The sequence below is a fragment of the Neovison vison genome, chromosome 3 (genome assembly GCF_020171115.1).
Source record: "Neovison vison isolate M4711 chromosome 3, ASM_NN_V1, whole genome shotgun sequence".
NCBI classification, from domain to species: Eukaryota; Metazoa; Chordata; class Mammalia; order Carnivora; family Mustelidae; genus Neogale; species Neogale vison.
This window is the reverse complement of record NC_058093.1, coordinates 137,619,816-137,634,378: the sequence shown is the minus strand read 5'-3', so window position 1 is coordinate 137,634,378 and position 14,563 is coordinate 137,619,816. Positions and strand designations below refer to the sequence as shown.

Below are 14,563 nucleotides of genomic sequence, written 5' to 3'. Positions count from 1 at the left end.
CTTGCCAAACAGAAGGGCTTGCATCCCCCTCAACATCTCTGGTTTCTTCAGGGTTTTGTGCTTTTGTTCATTCTTACCCTTGTCTCTGAAATAGTCAGTTCCCTTATCCTTTCATTGCCATGTGCCTTGTAAATACCTAAGCCTTTTCCAAGAGAGTACACAGGTCATCACCTTTCCAAAACCTTTCCTTCTACCTCAATACAGAAACTGACTCCTTTCTCTGAATTCTTCACAGCTCTTTAATTACAATATCTGTAATACTAAAAAGTGTACCTATTTATGTCCTCACTCTTGAATTGTGAAAGCCCCTGAGTGGAGACAGTATATATTCTTCTTTCTAAGCACATGATAGATAGCTAATAAATGTTTGATGAATATAGATGGATAAATGGACATTTGAATAATATGTGTAGTAGTCATTTAATAACTGTTTTTAAAAGCTTAAATTTGTTTAGTTCTTATTGTAGGCCATGCACTGTGTTAAGATCTTAATAGACATTTTATTTTATCCTTACAAAAACCCTAAGAGGTGAGTATTATATCCATTTTACAGAGGGCCTGTTTGAGTTTCAAATTAATTTATAACAATGATAAACAGAGCAAATATGAATTTCACCTTAGGTCCGATTTCTCCAAAGTTCCTGCTTTTAATAGCTGCCTATATTTGCCTCAGATTTAAGCCTCAATAATGGCTATTTTCCTTATTCAAATAAAGCTTCAAAGGAATAAAAAGGTCACATTTAGAACATTCAAATGAATATGCCATAGTTTCTCAAAGTGGACTTCCCAAATAAATTATAAATAAATAAGTTGCAAGATATCAAATTAATACTAAATTTTGATGTATTCGAGAAAGAGAGAATGGTAGGACAATATATTTGCATAAATTAATCACCATGGATTAATCTGGAATTTTATAAAGCTCTTAAAAAAATCTTTGCTAATAGAGTGCTTGAGGTGCTATGCCTTTTTGAACTTTAGTAATAAAATTGTATTAGACTGAATTCAAGAGAATGTTTTATATACAACAGATTGAAGAACAGCTATTTGGATTCTGAAAATTGTCAGAAGCATTTTTAATAATGTAAATTAGATTCAAACAGCTATAGCAAGAAGGCAAGCAGATTAAATTGCTTGCTTACCCACCAGAGATTACACTAAATATATATAGGTTAGAATAATAAAGAAAGGAGGAACAAAATTAATGCTGTCCAGTATTTTACTTTTAAATAATGGGTACAACTTACAAACTAAGATTTTTCTTAATATAGACATGTTGTATGACTTCATGCAAATATTTAAGTATATTTTACAAGCTTGAAAATTAACACAATCTTGAAAGTTAAGAGTTTACATTTTTGAGAGAGTTAATAACAAGATTAAATGTGTAACATTTTGACATCCAAAACAGTTAAACCTGTTTACCTAGAATATCAGGAAACTTATAAGAATAATATTAGACAGTGGAAGATGTAAGTTTAACAATGATGTTTTCACACTTGGAACATACACTTTGACATTACAACAAAACTATGATTGTGTTGGGTTCTCAAGATATTTGCTATGAGGAATAAAATGAATCTCAAAAATGCAAGGTAAAATTTCTTCAAGTTTTATTTAATATTATTATTATTATTTATCTTTTAGGATTTTGAACTCTGGGATGATGTAGGATTAAACATTCCAAAACCTCCAGACTTATTGCAACTCTACCGAGATTTTGGAAATCATCAAGTCACTGGTAAAGATCTTGTGGATGTGGCCAGTGGTGTAGAAGAAGATGAATTAGAGGCTCTTACACCAGTTTTAGGCAGCCTTCCTACAAGCCTTGAAACTCCTCAGACTGTAGAGGTGAGCACCATTAACTAGTCAAGTCCACAAAAAGTATTTAAATTGTGTAAAAGCATGCTATGAGATCTTAAGTTTCTGTTTTTCTCCCATTTTGATTTTAGAACTCCTTGCTAGTACAGAAATTAGAAGATAAAATTAGTTTATTAAATAGTGAGAAATGGTCTTTGATGGAGCAAATCAGAAGACTTGAAAGGTTAGTACTTAATCATCGTTTCTTAAAAAAACCTCTTAAAGTTTTTTAAAAAATTGACAGATTATATAAATATATAAGATAATATTTCAGTTGTAAGACATAATTTTTCATATTCTGTTACTTCTAAAGAAAGTCTTATATTTGTTTTAAATATTTAATACGCTCTTTCCCCCCCCAAAATGTTATTAAGTCATTATAATAATCATGTAATTGGTTCCCCATGGTTGGGTCAGCATTAATAAAATAACTTCTTCACACTAATGTTGTAAATATTTCCCACTGATTATTTCATTTAATTCTTATTATAATCCTGTGGGTTAGATAGAATTATTCCCATTTTGCAAATACAGAAAGGAAAGTTAAATGCCAATTCAAAACAGAGTTTATAAGGCCATTTTTATGCTTCATTGATAAAGAGTTTGTAGTTATACTTTTAGGTATATGAAGCATTCCTTTATAAAGTACAGAAAAGCTTAATCAGTTGCCGAACAATTTTCTGTCAATATGTTATACTTCTTAATGCATGAAACCTAGTATGAGATTTATGCTATTTACAAAATTTTAAGAACATAGTTGTTCTCTGATAATTTCTCTTTCTTTCTACAGTGAAATGGATTTCCTCAAAAATGAACACTTTGCTATCCCAGTAGTTTGTGACTCTGTTCAGCCTTCTTTGGATCATAAAGACTCTGAAGACAGTGGACAGAATCCAGTTATAAGTAGCTCAGACAAGCAAAAAGACAAAGAAATCCATCTTTCAAAGTCAGGTGAAGTTGATTCCTCTATTCCTAAGGAGAATTTCCCAAATTCTGTCCCCAGGAGAGAAAAAGAAGAAATGCCATCTTCATCTCCATCAAGTAAAAACACAGTCCATTTTGATAAACCTAATAGGTTAGTATGCAACATATGTTTGGAAATGTATCTTTCAGTTATTTTAATACCTTGCGAAACTGGAAGAGCTTCATTTCTTGTTTTGCAGGTCAGATGTATGAATTTTTACATTTGGTATGAACTTAGCACAAGATACATGTCTCAAAAACATATCACAGAGTAATTGCTAAGTTCAATTACATTAAAGAGGGTTAAAACATAAGTGGGGTATCTTCTGTCTTAGCAGAGTACTGAAACCCACAAAATAATATGTATGTTCTATGTGCTATAAACTCAGCCAGTGATTTTTTTTTTTAAGATTTAATCATTTATTTGAGAGAGGAAAAGAAAGCATGCACACGTACACAAGCGGGAGGGGCAGAGGAAGAGGAGCGAGAATATGAAGTAGACTCCCTACTAAGCACAGAGCCAGTACAGGGCTCCATCTCACAATCCTGAAATCACATCCTGAGCTGAAACCAAGAGTCGACACTGAACCAGCTGAGCCACCCAGGCGCCCCTGTAGCCAGTGATTTTTACCTTTTCTCTGTTCAGTCATTAACAGACTCAGTAGAAGGTTTTGATACTGCATAGTTACCAGTGTAAACAGGGGAATTATTTCTGCTCCTAGTCCTTTTTCTTGTGTCTGCTTCAATTACTAATACTATATCATTAGTCTTTTCTTGATTCATTTACTTAATTTTTATGGGTCTCAGTGATTGAAATCAGATGAGATAATGGTGGTACCTGCCCTTTACGATCAGGTTTTCTTTTTTTTTTTTTTTTTTTTAGAGAAATCACAAGTAGATGGAGAGGCAGGCAGAGAGAGAGAGGGAAGCAGGCTCCCTGCTGAGCAGAGAGCCCGATGCGGGACTCGATCCCAGGACCCTGAGATCATGACCTGAGCCGAAGGCAGCGGCTTGACCCACTGAGCCACCCAGGCGCCCACAATCAGGTTTTCTAATGGAGGAGACAAGATATAATTTAAAAATTTTTTAGGTTGTAATGTGAAAAAATCATTTTAAGAAAGGAATATTTACTCTGCTCTTTTCTTATATTCTAAGCACAGTTCTAAATTCTTTCTGTATCCTAACTTATTTCATCTTCACAAATATCCTATGATGCGATTCTGAGCCACAAGTCATGCTTCCTCCTTCTATTAAAAGACAGGTATTTCACCTAGTGTTGGGGGATTGGAAAGTACAACTGATTTCTTTTAGATTTAGAGGTACTCACTATTGATAGGAAGTATTTTTTTTTTTTTTTAACAAATCTTTCCACTGATGAACCACAACTTTTTGTGTACCTACTAAAGCCACGTTTTTCTTTAGGTATTAGAGAGGTAACAAAGTTGAAGTACATATGGCCCAGTCTTTAAAATGTATTTTGTAACTTTTAGGGTTAGACCTTTTCTTTGTGGATTGAACACATACAGCACAACTTAGTCATATTTTTATGAATACTACTACATAGAAACTAGTGTCATTTTGGAGATACAAATGTTTTAAACTCATTTTTTAAACATTAAAAAGTTAATATTTTCAATTACAAAAAATACTTTACAATATACTGTGAAGGTTGACTGAGTCTCTGCTTCATTTATCTCTGATTTTTACCTCTTTAAATGGGCTTCTAATATTAAGGTTTATCATTATCATTAGAGAGGTCTGCAAAACTAATTCCTGCCAGCACCTTTGTATCCACTGTTTACTTTTCTGGGACCAGAGAGAATGAGGAAGAAAAAGTCCTCATTTCAGATTTTGCAATTACTTTCTGTAATCATTGACCTGTTCTACGTTTCAGGTTTGATCTGTTGATGTTTATGGCTGTCCGTTCATATAACATCAAACCTTTTAAAAATCAGTTATTGCTAATTTTTTCTCCCTCTGTAATTCTCTAGGGAAGTATCCTTCCAGTCATTGTTGGTTGAAAAATCCAGTTAGCATTTGTGGGGCAGTATTAATGCAGGTTTTAGAGTTATAACACGCAACTTACCTTCTCCTACATGCCGGTGGTAACCATTTGATATTGTCCCCTTTTCATTCAATTTTTCTTCTAGGAAATTGTCTCCTGCTTTCCACCAAGCTCTACTCTCTTTTTGTCGAATGTCAGCAGATAGTCGTTTAGGATCAGAGGTAAATTATATCATATATTCTTGGAACTATCTTAAAATATTTGGTTTTTCTTCTCAGTATCTCATCCAAAAGCAGCTGTGATAAGACTCCATTTCAAATAAACATCTATATTTTTTAAATAATGCTCTAAGAAATAATTCCTAAAATTTTAAACTTTTAAGAAAGGTAGTTGATTATTTCTGGCCTTTCAATTAAAGTTTTGTTTAGTATTAAAGTGACCTTTTGTAGTCTATTTTTAATTTGTTATGTCTGACATATGGTAATATGCCTCTTTTGGGTATAGTTTGGAAACCAGTATAAGTGTACATATTGTTTATATTTCAGTTATTTTTAGATCACTCCATTATTTCATTAGGCATGATTATCTTTTTTTTTTTTTTGTAAGATTTTATTTATTTGAGAGAGAGAGAGAGAGCACAAGTGCGGTGGAGGGGTAGAGGGAGACCAAGAAGCAGACTCCCCACTGAGCAGGGAGCCCCACATTGCTAGATGATGCTAGACTGAATCCCAGGGCCTGAGATCATGAACTGGGTTGAAGACAGTCGCTTAACTGACTGAGCCACCTGGGTGCCCCAGCGGTGGTTATCTTTGATGGCTGAGTTTGTTAGCTCTCAGATTAGTGTTCCCTGAGTGCTTTGTAATTGTTGGAGGTTCATCTTGACAGGGTATTTTATTATCTTTTTCTATCTTTATACTCTTTCCCTTTTTAGTTGTTATGTTGTGGTTGATTCCACTCGACCTCTTGTGGGCTTCAGTTTCACAATGTCATTGCTAATAGAAAAGAGCTAGAGGATGGTTTGGTTGCATTTCTGGCAATCTTCACAGCATGTCGGTTGGCCTCCGGGGCCACCTCTCGTATGCAGCTTCACTCTAGCAACTCTCTCCGTAGGCATAGATCTTAGCTCTATAGGGCATCTTTTCAAGAATAAAAGAAGAACCGCTGAAGCTACGTCTGTCCTGTGTTATCTGTAGTTGTTCCCAGAACTACAGCTTAGTAGGGCTCCTTGGATTCCCCCTTGCTTCTTCCTGGTGTTTTCAACCCACTTCGTGCTTACAGAAATGTTTATCCTATGTGGAACACAGTTCCTGTTCTTGTTGATGGGGATGTCCTTATTATTCCCGTGACCATCAGCAGATGGAATTTTGGATGCGTGCTTGGAGCAGAGGTGGCAGGGTCTAAAGCAGGTTCTAAACTTCAAGAACCATCATTCATGGAAGTTCTACACCGTCATCATTTATTAATGCTTTGGTTTTCTAGGTGTCTCGGATTGCAGACAGTGAGAAGAGTGTTATGTTAATGCTGGGGCGCTGCCTGCCACACATTGTTCCTAATGTGCTGTTGGCAAAGAGAGAGGTGAGACACACAGAAGTGTTTTCATCCCAGTAATTCCATCATGTTGTCCATTTTCTGTCATTTTGAAGTTTAGTGTTATATTTTTATTTTGTTAAAGTCTATTACTTGCAATCATATTCTTACTTTTGTGCATGCATCTCTGCTCCTAGAAAATGGTTTTACACCTCTGTCAGGTGAGTTCAGTAAAACTGCATGGTATTCACGTTTTTCCAATTGTGCTTAAAGCAGCATTAGCTTCTGCAACCCTAACTATTACTGTAGGTCCATTTATGTGCCATGAATACTGTATGTTTTTTACATTACCAGTTAACTAATTTATTTTATCTCTGTTTTTGATAAGATATGCTTGATATGTATACAAAAATAGACCCTCTTCATATTGAAAATAACTGGGACTAATAATGTAACTTTTTTCCTAAATGTACTTGTAATGACCTTATAAATGTTAGTTTTATTATGTTTGTTTGTCAATAATCACACTTGTCTTACAATAATAGGATAGTTGTAGTATTGACAATAACTTTTGAAAGTACCTTCTTTTTCTTTTCTTGTAGTTAACTCTGTTACTGACAGATGCTTAAAATATCCAAAATACAGTAGGCAGTATCTTTTAGTCCAGATAGCCTCTGTATGAGCCATAGTGTGAGGAGTTATCTTTAGAGTTAAATTTAGCCAAGAAAAGAGCAATAAAAAGTTACCCATAATCTAATTTAAATGACAGTGGATGATTTATTTGTAACCAAGCTTAATAATTTATTTGCACTATTCAATTTATAAACATGACTTCCAGTTAACAAAATATTTTTTGTAAAAAATGGTTTAAGAATATTTTAGAATATATCCTATAAGTCTTCTGTTATTCTCTTAATATTTACCTGATTTCAATCATAATTCTTGGGACCTACAGTATGATAGGTACACAATGCATTGGCAAAACCCATATAAAGCTTATTCTTAATTATCCGTTTAGCACAAGAAATTTGTACTGATCCTCAAGAAAACTTAAATGTAGAAACTTACATGTAAAACTTGTATTAAAAATGCTTATTCCTGTAGGTGTTTTGAATTGAAAAATTTAAAAGACTGTTTTCTTACTGGTGGTTTTATTTTACCTAATATATAAAAATAGTTGTGAGATATTCGTTAAGTGTGGAAGATTCCTGTATCTTGAAGGATCAGTGTCCAATTTCAGATTGTTTTGCAGTTCTGCCTGGCAGAATGGTGTTTGAGCTTCTTTTCCTTTTTTAGCTTGTAACATAATCCATGCAATGCATTAATGTTTGCATCCCTTTTACTGTGTTTCCTTAATATAGTATTTAAAATAGCACAGAAACCTAATTGTTATGAGATGCAGTTTAAGCCTTATTTTAATTTTCCCTTTTTTATCATAAAAGATTCTACCACTAAAATCTGATTGTACTGCATGAAATATTTATAAATTTGCATCATCAGTAATCAGATATACTATATATATATATAAATATATATGTAACCATATATATTTATACATATACACATTTCGTTTGTGGTATGATGTTTACTTTTATGGCTGGTTTAAGTTTTTTGTATTTAAAAAATATATAATTATAATTTCATGAAGGAAGTGATCGTTTATCTTTGTTGATTTAATTATTTGTACATTATTTTATCAGAAAATTTACCATTTATAATATATCAAAGTTGTATTCTCTTGAAATTAAATTGATAAATAATGAAGTTTATCTTGGTTTGGTTTGAAACCAATCCCAGGGCATGAAAGGACAAAACTTCTATTTCATTTCATGCTTTGATATTAGATTACCTTTATTTAATATTTCACCTTAATTCCTTAAATACATATTTTTAAAAAGGTCTTGTGATTAAAGGATTAATATTTTGATTTTTTCTTATTTCTCAAGTTTTATATAATCTTTTATCAGGATAGGCCTTTTTATTAATATGTAAATACAATTAAAATGCCCTTCAGTAAACTGGTCGTAGTAATATCCTAGCTGGTTATATAAATAAATCATTAGAAACTTGATTTAAGGTTTTGGTTAAGTAACACATTTACATGGTTAACTTCTTTTAAATATAAAAAGATAAACAACAAAAACTCTTCCCTTGTCACTGAGCCACCATTCCACATGCAATAAATGTTATTAGTTTCTAGTATATTCTGTTAAGTCCTTTGCCCATTTTTTAATTAGGTTGTTTGTCTTTGTTTTTGAGTTGTAAGAGTTCTTACAATTCTGAATATTAAGCCCTTATTTTATATATGATTTGCAAATATTTCCTTCCATTTGGTAAGTTGTCTTTTCACATTTTTTATAATGTCCTTTGATGGACATTTAAATGTTTTTCTTTTGTTGCTTGTGTTTTTGGTGTCAAATCTAAGAATCTCTTGCCAAGTCTGGGGCCAAGAAGATTTATCCCCTATGCTTCTAATAGTTTTATAGCTTTAGCTCTTATATTTAGGTCATTGATCCATTTTGTATTTGTATATAGAATAAGGCACGGGTCTATTTTTATTCCTTTCATGTGATTGTGCAGTTGTCCCAGCACTAGTTGTTGAAATGTTTCCCCCTTGAATAGTTGTGGCACCTTTGTCAAAAATTAGTTGTCTACAGATGTTTGGATTTATTTCTAGACTGTCAGTCCTATTCTGTTGGTCTTTATGTTTATCCCGACACCTGTACCAACCACACTATTTTGAATACTGTAGCTTTGTACTAAGTTTTGAAATTGGAAAGTATGAATTCATGGAGTTTTTTTTCCTTTTTCAATATTTACCTTTTCAAGGCCCCTTGCAGTTCATTAGGAATTTAATATTCTACTTTCATTCTGCAGTAAACATCATTGGAATTTTGAAAGAAATTGCCTTGAATTTTATAGATCACTTCAGGGAGTACTGCCATTCTTTTTTTTTTTTTTTTTTAAGTTCTTATTAATTTATTTGAGAGAGAGAGTGAGAGAGGAGGGGAGGGACAGAGGGAGAAGCAGACTGCCCGCTGAGCAGGGAGCCTGATGCGAGGCTCACTCCCCAGACTCTGGGATCATGACCTGACTGGGGATGAAGGCAGACACTTAACCAATTGAGCCACCCAGGCACCCAAGGAGTACTGCCATTCATATGGCAGTAATTCTTCAAATTCATGAACATGGGATTCTTTTCATTTATTTGTGTCTTTAAATTTTTCCAGCAGTGTTTTGTAGTTTTCTATGTGTAAGTCCTTCACTTCCTTTATTTTAGTTTTTTTAAAGGTTTACTTATTTATTTTAGAGAGAAAGAGGGTCCATGTGTGGGTGTGACAGGGGCAAAGGGAGAGAATCTTTCAGGTAGTCTTCTTGCTAAGCACAAAGCCTAACACTGGGCTCCTTCCCTTGACCCATGAAATCACAGCCTGAGCCCAAAGAGTCTGATGTTTAACCTACTGAGTCACCTAGGTACTCCTTTTGTTACTTTTCTTTTTTCTTCACTTCCTTGTTTTAATTATTCTTAAGTATTTTTATTGTTTTGGATGGTATTATAAATAGAATTTCCCCTTAATTTCCATTCAGATTGTTCATTGCTGGTTTATAGAAACAGAACTGATATTCTGTGGTAATCTCTTACCTTGCAACTTTGTTGAATTAATTAGTTCTAGTAGTTCTTTTGTGGATTCTAATGTGATTTTCTTTATCTGGAGTGACATTATCTATAAATCTTCCTTTCCAATTTTAGATAGCTTTTATTACTTTCCCTTGCTTAATTTCTCTGGCTAGGACTTACAGTACAATGTTGAATAGCAGTGTTTTGAGAAAACAGATATTTTTTAATTTTTCCTGATTTTGTGGGGAAACCTTTCAGTTTTTCACCATTGAGTATGATACTGGGTATGGGTTTTTCATAAATGCCTTTTATCATATTAAGGAATTTTCTTCTATTCATAGTTTGCATTGTTTTTATCATGAAAGGATGTTGAATTCTGTCAGATGCTTTTTCTGCATCAATTGAGATGATAGTTATTTTCCCTTTGTTCTATTGATGCAGTATAGTATGTTATAGATTTTAGTATAGTTATAGTATAGTATAGTTATAGTATGTTATAGATTTGTAGTATAGTATGTATAGATTTTTCATATATTGAACCAGCCTTGCATTCCTGGGATAAATCCCACTAGGTCTCAGTGTATAATCCTTCTCATGTATTGTTGGATTGGGTGTTAGTATTTTTTTGCACATTTTTGCATCTAAAAATTTCTGATATATTTGTTCTATAGTTTTAACACTAACTGAGAATTGCCTGGCCTAACATCTGGTCTATTCTTGAGAATGTTTCATGTGCACTTGAAAAATAAATCTTTTGCTGTTGTCAGGGTGTTTTATATATGTCTATTAGATTTAATTATTTTATAGTGTTCAGGTCCTCTGCTTCCTTACTGATCTGTTTATTTGCTCATCCATTATTGAAACTAGGGAATTGAAGTCTCCAAATACTATAGCACTGCATTGTATTTTTTCAGAAATATTTTGTGCATGTAAGCAAACTCAAATACATGATCTTTCTTTCATGACTTACACAAATGGTACTACACTTCTGTGTACTATTCTTTACTTTGCTTTTTTTCCATTTAACATTATATTTTTGTATCACTCTATGTCAGTATATAAAGAACTTCCTTGTTCTTAAGCCTGCATAATACCTAGTCTTTTTATAGTCTTTTAAACATGTCTTAAATTAGTGTTTTTCAGACTTTATTGGCCACACTTAGTAAGACATTTTATGTGATGTGCCAGTATATAATACATATATATAATTAAAATGAAAGTTTGACAAACCAGTATTGCCTTTACTAATTATGAAAAGTTAAAAAGAAGACAATCAATATCAAACATAATTTTATAAATATTTTTAAACAATAATGCCTAAATAAACAATAAAAAAGAAAAGAATGCTCTTCACAATAAATGAAACAAGATGGGATCGAGAGGGAGACAAACCATAAGAGACTCTTATTCTCACAAAACAAACTGAGGGTTGGGGTGGGGGGGTGGTAGAGAGAGGGTGGTGGGCATATGGACATTGGGGAAAGTATGTGCTATGGTGAGAGCTGTGAAGTGTGTAAACCTGGTGATTCACAGACCTGTACCCCTGGGGCTAATAATACATTATATGTTAATTTAAAAATTTAAAATTTTAATTAAAAAAAAGAATGCTCTTTGTGATCCACTTAATTGGTTTTTGACCCATTGTTTTAAAGGGAGTGACATAAAATTTAATTAAAGCTATCTAATAAATTAAACTTTTTATTTTTTATAAAAGTGGAAAGTACAGTGAATATAGATGTTAGTATTATTTGTTTTGTTTTTTAAAAGAAAAGTAACAAACCCATTAAACCTATAGGTCACAATTATTACATTTTTAAAATTTAATGTACCGTAATGTTTCAAATCTAAGATGCCATTAATTATAACAATTATGCCCCTTTAAGAAAGAAGAAATCCCATGAAATTATAACATTTTTCATTATAAGGTATACCCTAATTTCAGAGATAATTAAAAGAGAAAAAAATTTCCTCCTATCTATTGTTAAGTAATGGTAATCTTTTTTAAAAAGTGTTTCAAAAGACCGACTTGCCTGTTGATTTGGGGAGGAAAAAAAAAATCATGAACAAATTTTCTATTTGTGGCTTATGTAGTAGTTCATCTTAATGGGTTCATTGAAGAACTTGAATCTTTCAAACCAAATTACAGAATAAATGTATGTATATAGGCTAAAGAAGTTGATTTTTCAGTCTCTGCTTTAAATGCGTTTGAAGGGAAAATTCTGTAATTTAAAAATAAGATTTCATAACAGATTACTTCTAAAAAGCATTTTTAAGTAATACATCTAAATTTAATTTTTATTTTCATTCTATGCCAAGGAAAGCTGACTCGGAAAAGCAAAGGAGAAGTCTGGGCCTGGAATGGGGATGAGCAAGTGGAAATGGGGAATGAGTCCAAGCTTTCTTTTTGAGATGTTGAAATTGTTCCAAAATTAGATTGGTGGTAGTCGCACAACTCTGCATGTACTAAAAACCAGTGAACGTACACTTGAATTTTTATGATATATAAAATATGTCTCATTAAGCTAGAAAAAAAGGGGCAAAGGAGAGAACCAATTCCCTAAAAAAAAATTCTCTATTTATTTTTGAGAGAGTGGGAGCACCACATGAGCAGGGGGAGGAAGAGAGGGAGAGAGAGGGAGATAATCTCAGCAGACTGCGCCCTGAGCACAGAGCTTGTGGAGGGGCATCCTGTAACCTCGAGACCACGACCCAGCGGGAAACCAAGAATCTGACCCTTAAATGACTCAGCCACCCTGGTGCCCCTTCCTAAAAGTTTTAAATGTAGTATTGTCTCTAAAGATCTGCCTGTCTTCTGAGAAACCGAACTTCACTCATTCATGTTTGCTCCATGATGCATTTTTTAATTTAGGAGTGATAATAGTCCAGGTAATTATAACTGTATGAGACTGGTAGGAAAAGGTTTGACTTCTACCCTTCTAAGTTCTTTAGCTAGTCTAATAATGAAATTAACATAGGACAGATTTGTAGGAGAAAAATACATTCAATTACCTATGTATATAGGGGCCCCATAGCAATATAAGACCCAAGGACAAGCTGGGCAATTAGGCTTACTTGCAGTCTTGGGCTGATGGTGTAAGAACGGGGAGGAGAGGGATTCACAGGATAGTAAGAAGAGCAGATGTTTGGTAGTTAGGTGTTTGTCTTTCATATAGATAAGTCATTCAGATAAAATACCTATTTCTTGGAAGTAGCTCTCTTTTTGGGCCAGGCCCCCTATCTAAATTCTTTTTGGTAGTTTAAAGAAGAGGTGAAAGTTTTTCTTGGGTCTGGTGGATCTTGATTGCCTTCAGCTCAAAATAGTCTACATGCCAAAATGGGATATTTTGTTCTGAACCCCTTCAAGAGTTATATAAAAGAATAGTAGATAAGTAAAGTAAAATAGGTAGTATGGTGAAGTAGATAGGATTTGTTCATCTCCTTTACCTGTTTAATGTGTGTTTTTATGTGTATGTTAATGTTGGAAGTAAATCACGTGCTCTTTAGCAGTATCACTTTTTTTTTTTTTTTTTTTTTAAGATTTATTTTGGAGAGGTGTGGGGAGGAGTAGACTCACTGCTGAATGTGCAGGGAGCCCAGTGCGGGCTTGATTTCATGACCTGAGCTGAAGGCAGATGCTTAACCAATTGAGCCCAAGGCGCCCCAGCAGTATCAGGGGTTTAAAGTAATTCACGTATTTTAATTAGGCTTCCTGAAGGTTGAACCTTAGGAATAATTCTAAGATAGATAATAATAAGCCTTAGATAATAATTTTGAGAATAGATACTTTAGGGACCCTTGAAGTATAGAACTTTTCCAGAGGTGAGTAATCTTTTTATTTCTTATGTGAGTCTTTGTAATGTCCTTCCTTTCTCTTCCTTCTCTCCTTCCTTCCTTTCTTTATTTCCTTATTTCTTTATTTCTTTTAATTTTTTTAAGTAAGCTCTATGCCCATCATGGGGCTTGAAATCAGAACCCAGAGATCAGGAGTCTCATGCTCTACCAACTGAGCCAGCCAGGCACCTCTCTTTCTTTTTTAAATGTATTACTGTCAACACCCTGACAAGTTTCAACTGAAAATCTAAATCGGAGGGTGTACCCTTATTATAACTTGAATTTAAATTGTAATTTGGTATTGCTTAACATCTAGGCAAAAGACAAAATGGAAAATTTTAAGGTAACAGCTAACTAAAATTTTTAAATGAAGCTTTACTTATAGGAAATAATTTAATGGAAAAATGAGGGCAAGCAGTGAACTCTTTTACTGGACTAATATGTTAACCTTTCTAGAACGGTAAAATTTTTCTTGTTGACCTGAAGCACTCAAACATTTCCTCCTTGGCATCTCATCTAAATGGAATGCTTCCATTTCTGTTTTAGAGTTCTTACAGATCTTGAAGCCCTTGTCTAATCAACATTTCCAGGCTTTTTTTTAAAGTTAAAATTTGCCTTCATTTCCCCCACCCAACATCTAATCCCTCAGGTTGTTTTAGATCCTTTTTAGGTGCTTCCTCTCTCCGCCTCCCGCTCTTTGTTGTCTGAACACACCAGTCTTTGTAAGACTAAGAAAGTTAAGTAAAAATACTCATAAA

At 33.4% G+C, this 14,563-nt stretch overlaps 1 protein-coding gene across 5 annotated transcripts in view; it reads left to right on the top strand.

Moving 5' to 3' along the window:
* Positions 1 to 14,563, top strand: part of RELCH (RAB11 binding and LisH domain, coiled-coil and HEAT repeat containing) — a 107,485-nt gene that overhangs the window by 29,681 nt on the left and 63,241 nt on the right. For all 5 annotated transcript variants that reach the window (XM_044242861.1, XM_044242862.1, XM_044242860.1 and 2 more), the window contains 5 exons: positions 1,648 to 1,851; positions 1,953 to 2,044; positions 2,651 to 2,935; positions 4,974 to 5,049; positions 6,308 to 6,403. In XM_044242861.1, coding sequence (XP_044098796.1) covers positions 1,648 to 1,851; positions 1,953 to 2,044; positions 2,651 to 2,935; positions 4,974 to 5,049; positions 6,308 to 6,403 — 753 coding nt within the window. The remainder of the gene's footprint in view (positions 1 to 1,647; positions 1,852 to 1,952; positions 2,045 to 2,650; positions 2,936 to 4,973; positions 5,050 to 6,307; positions 6,404 to 14,563) is intronic.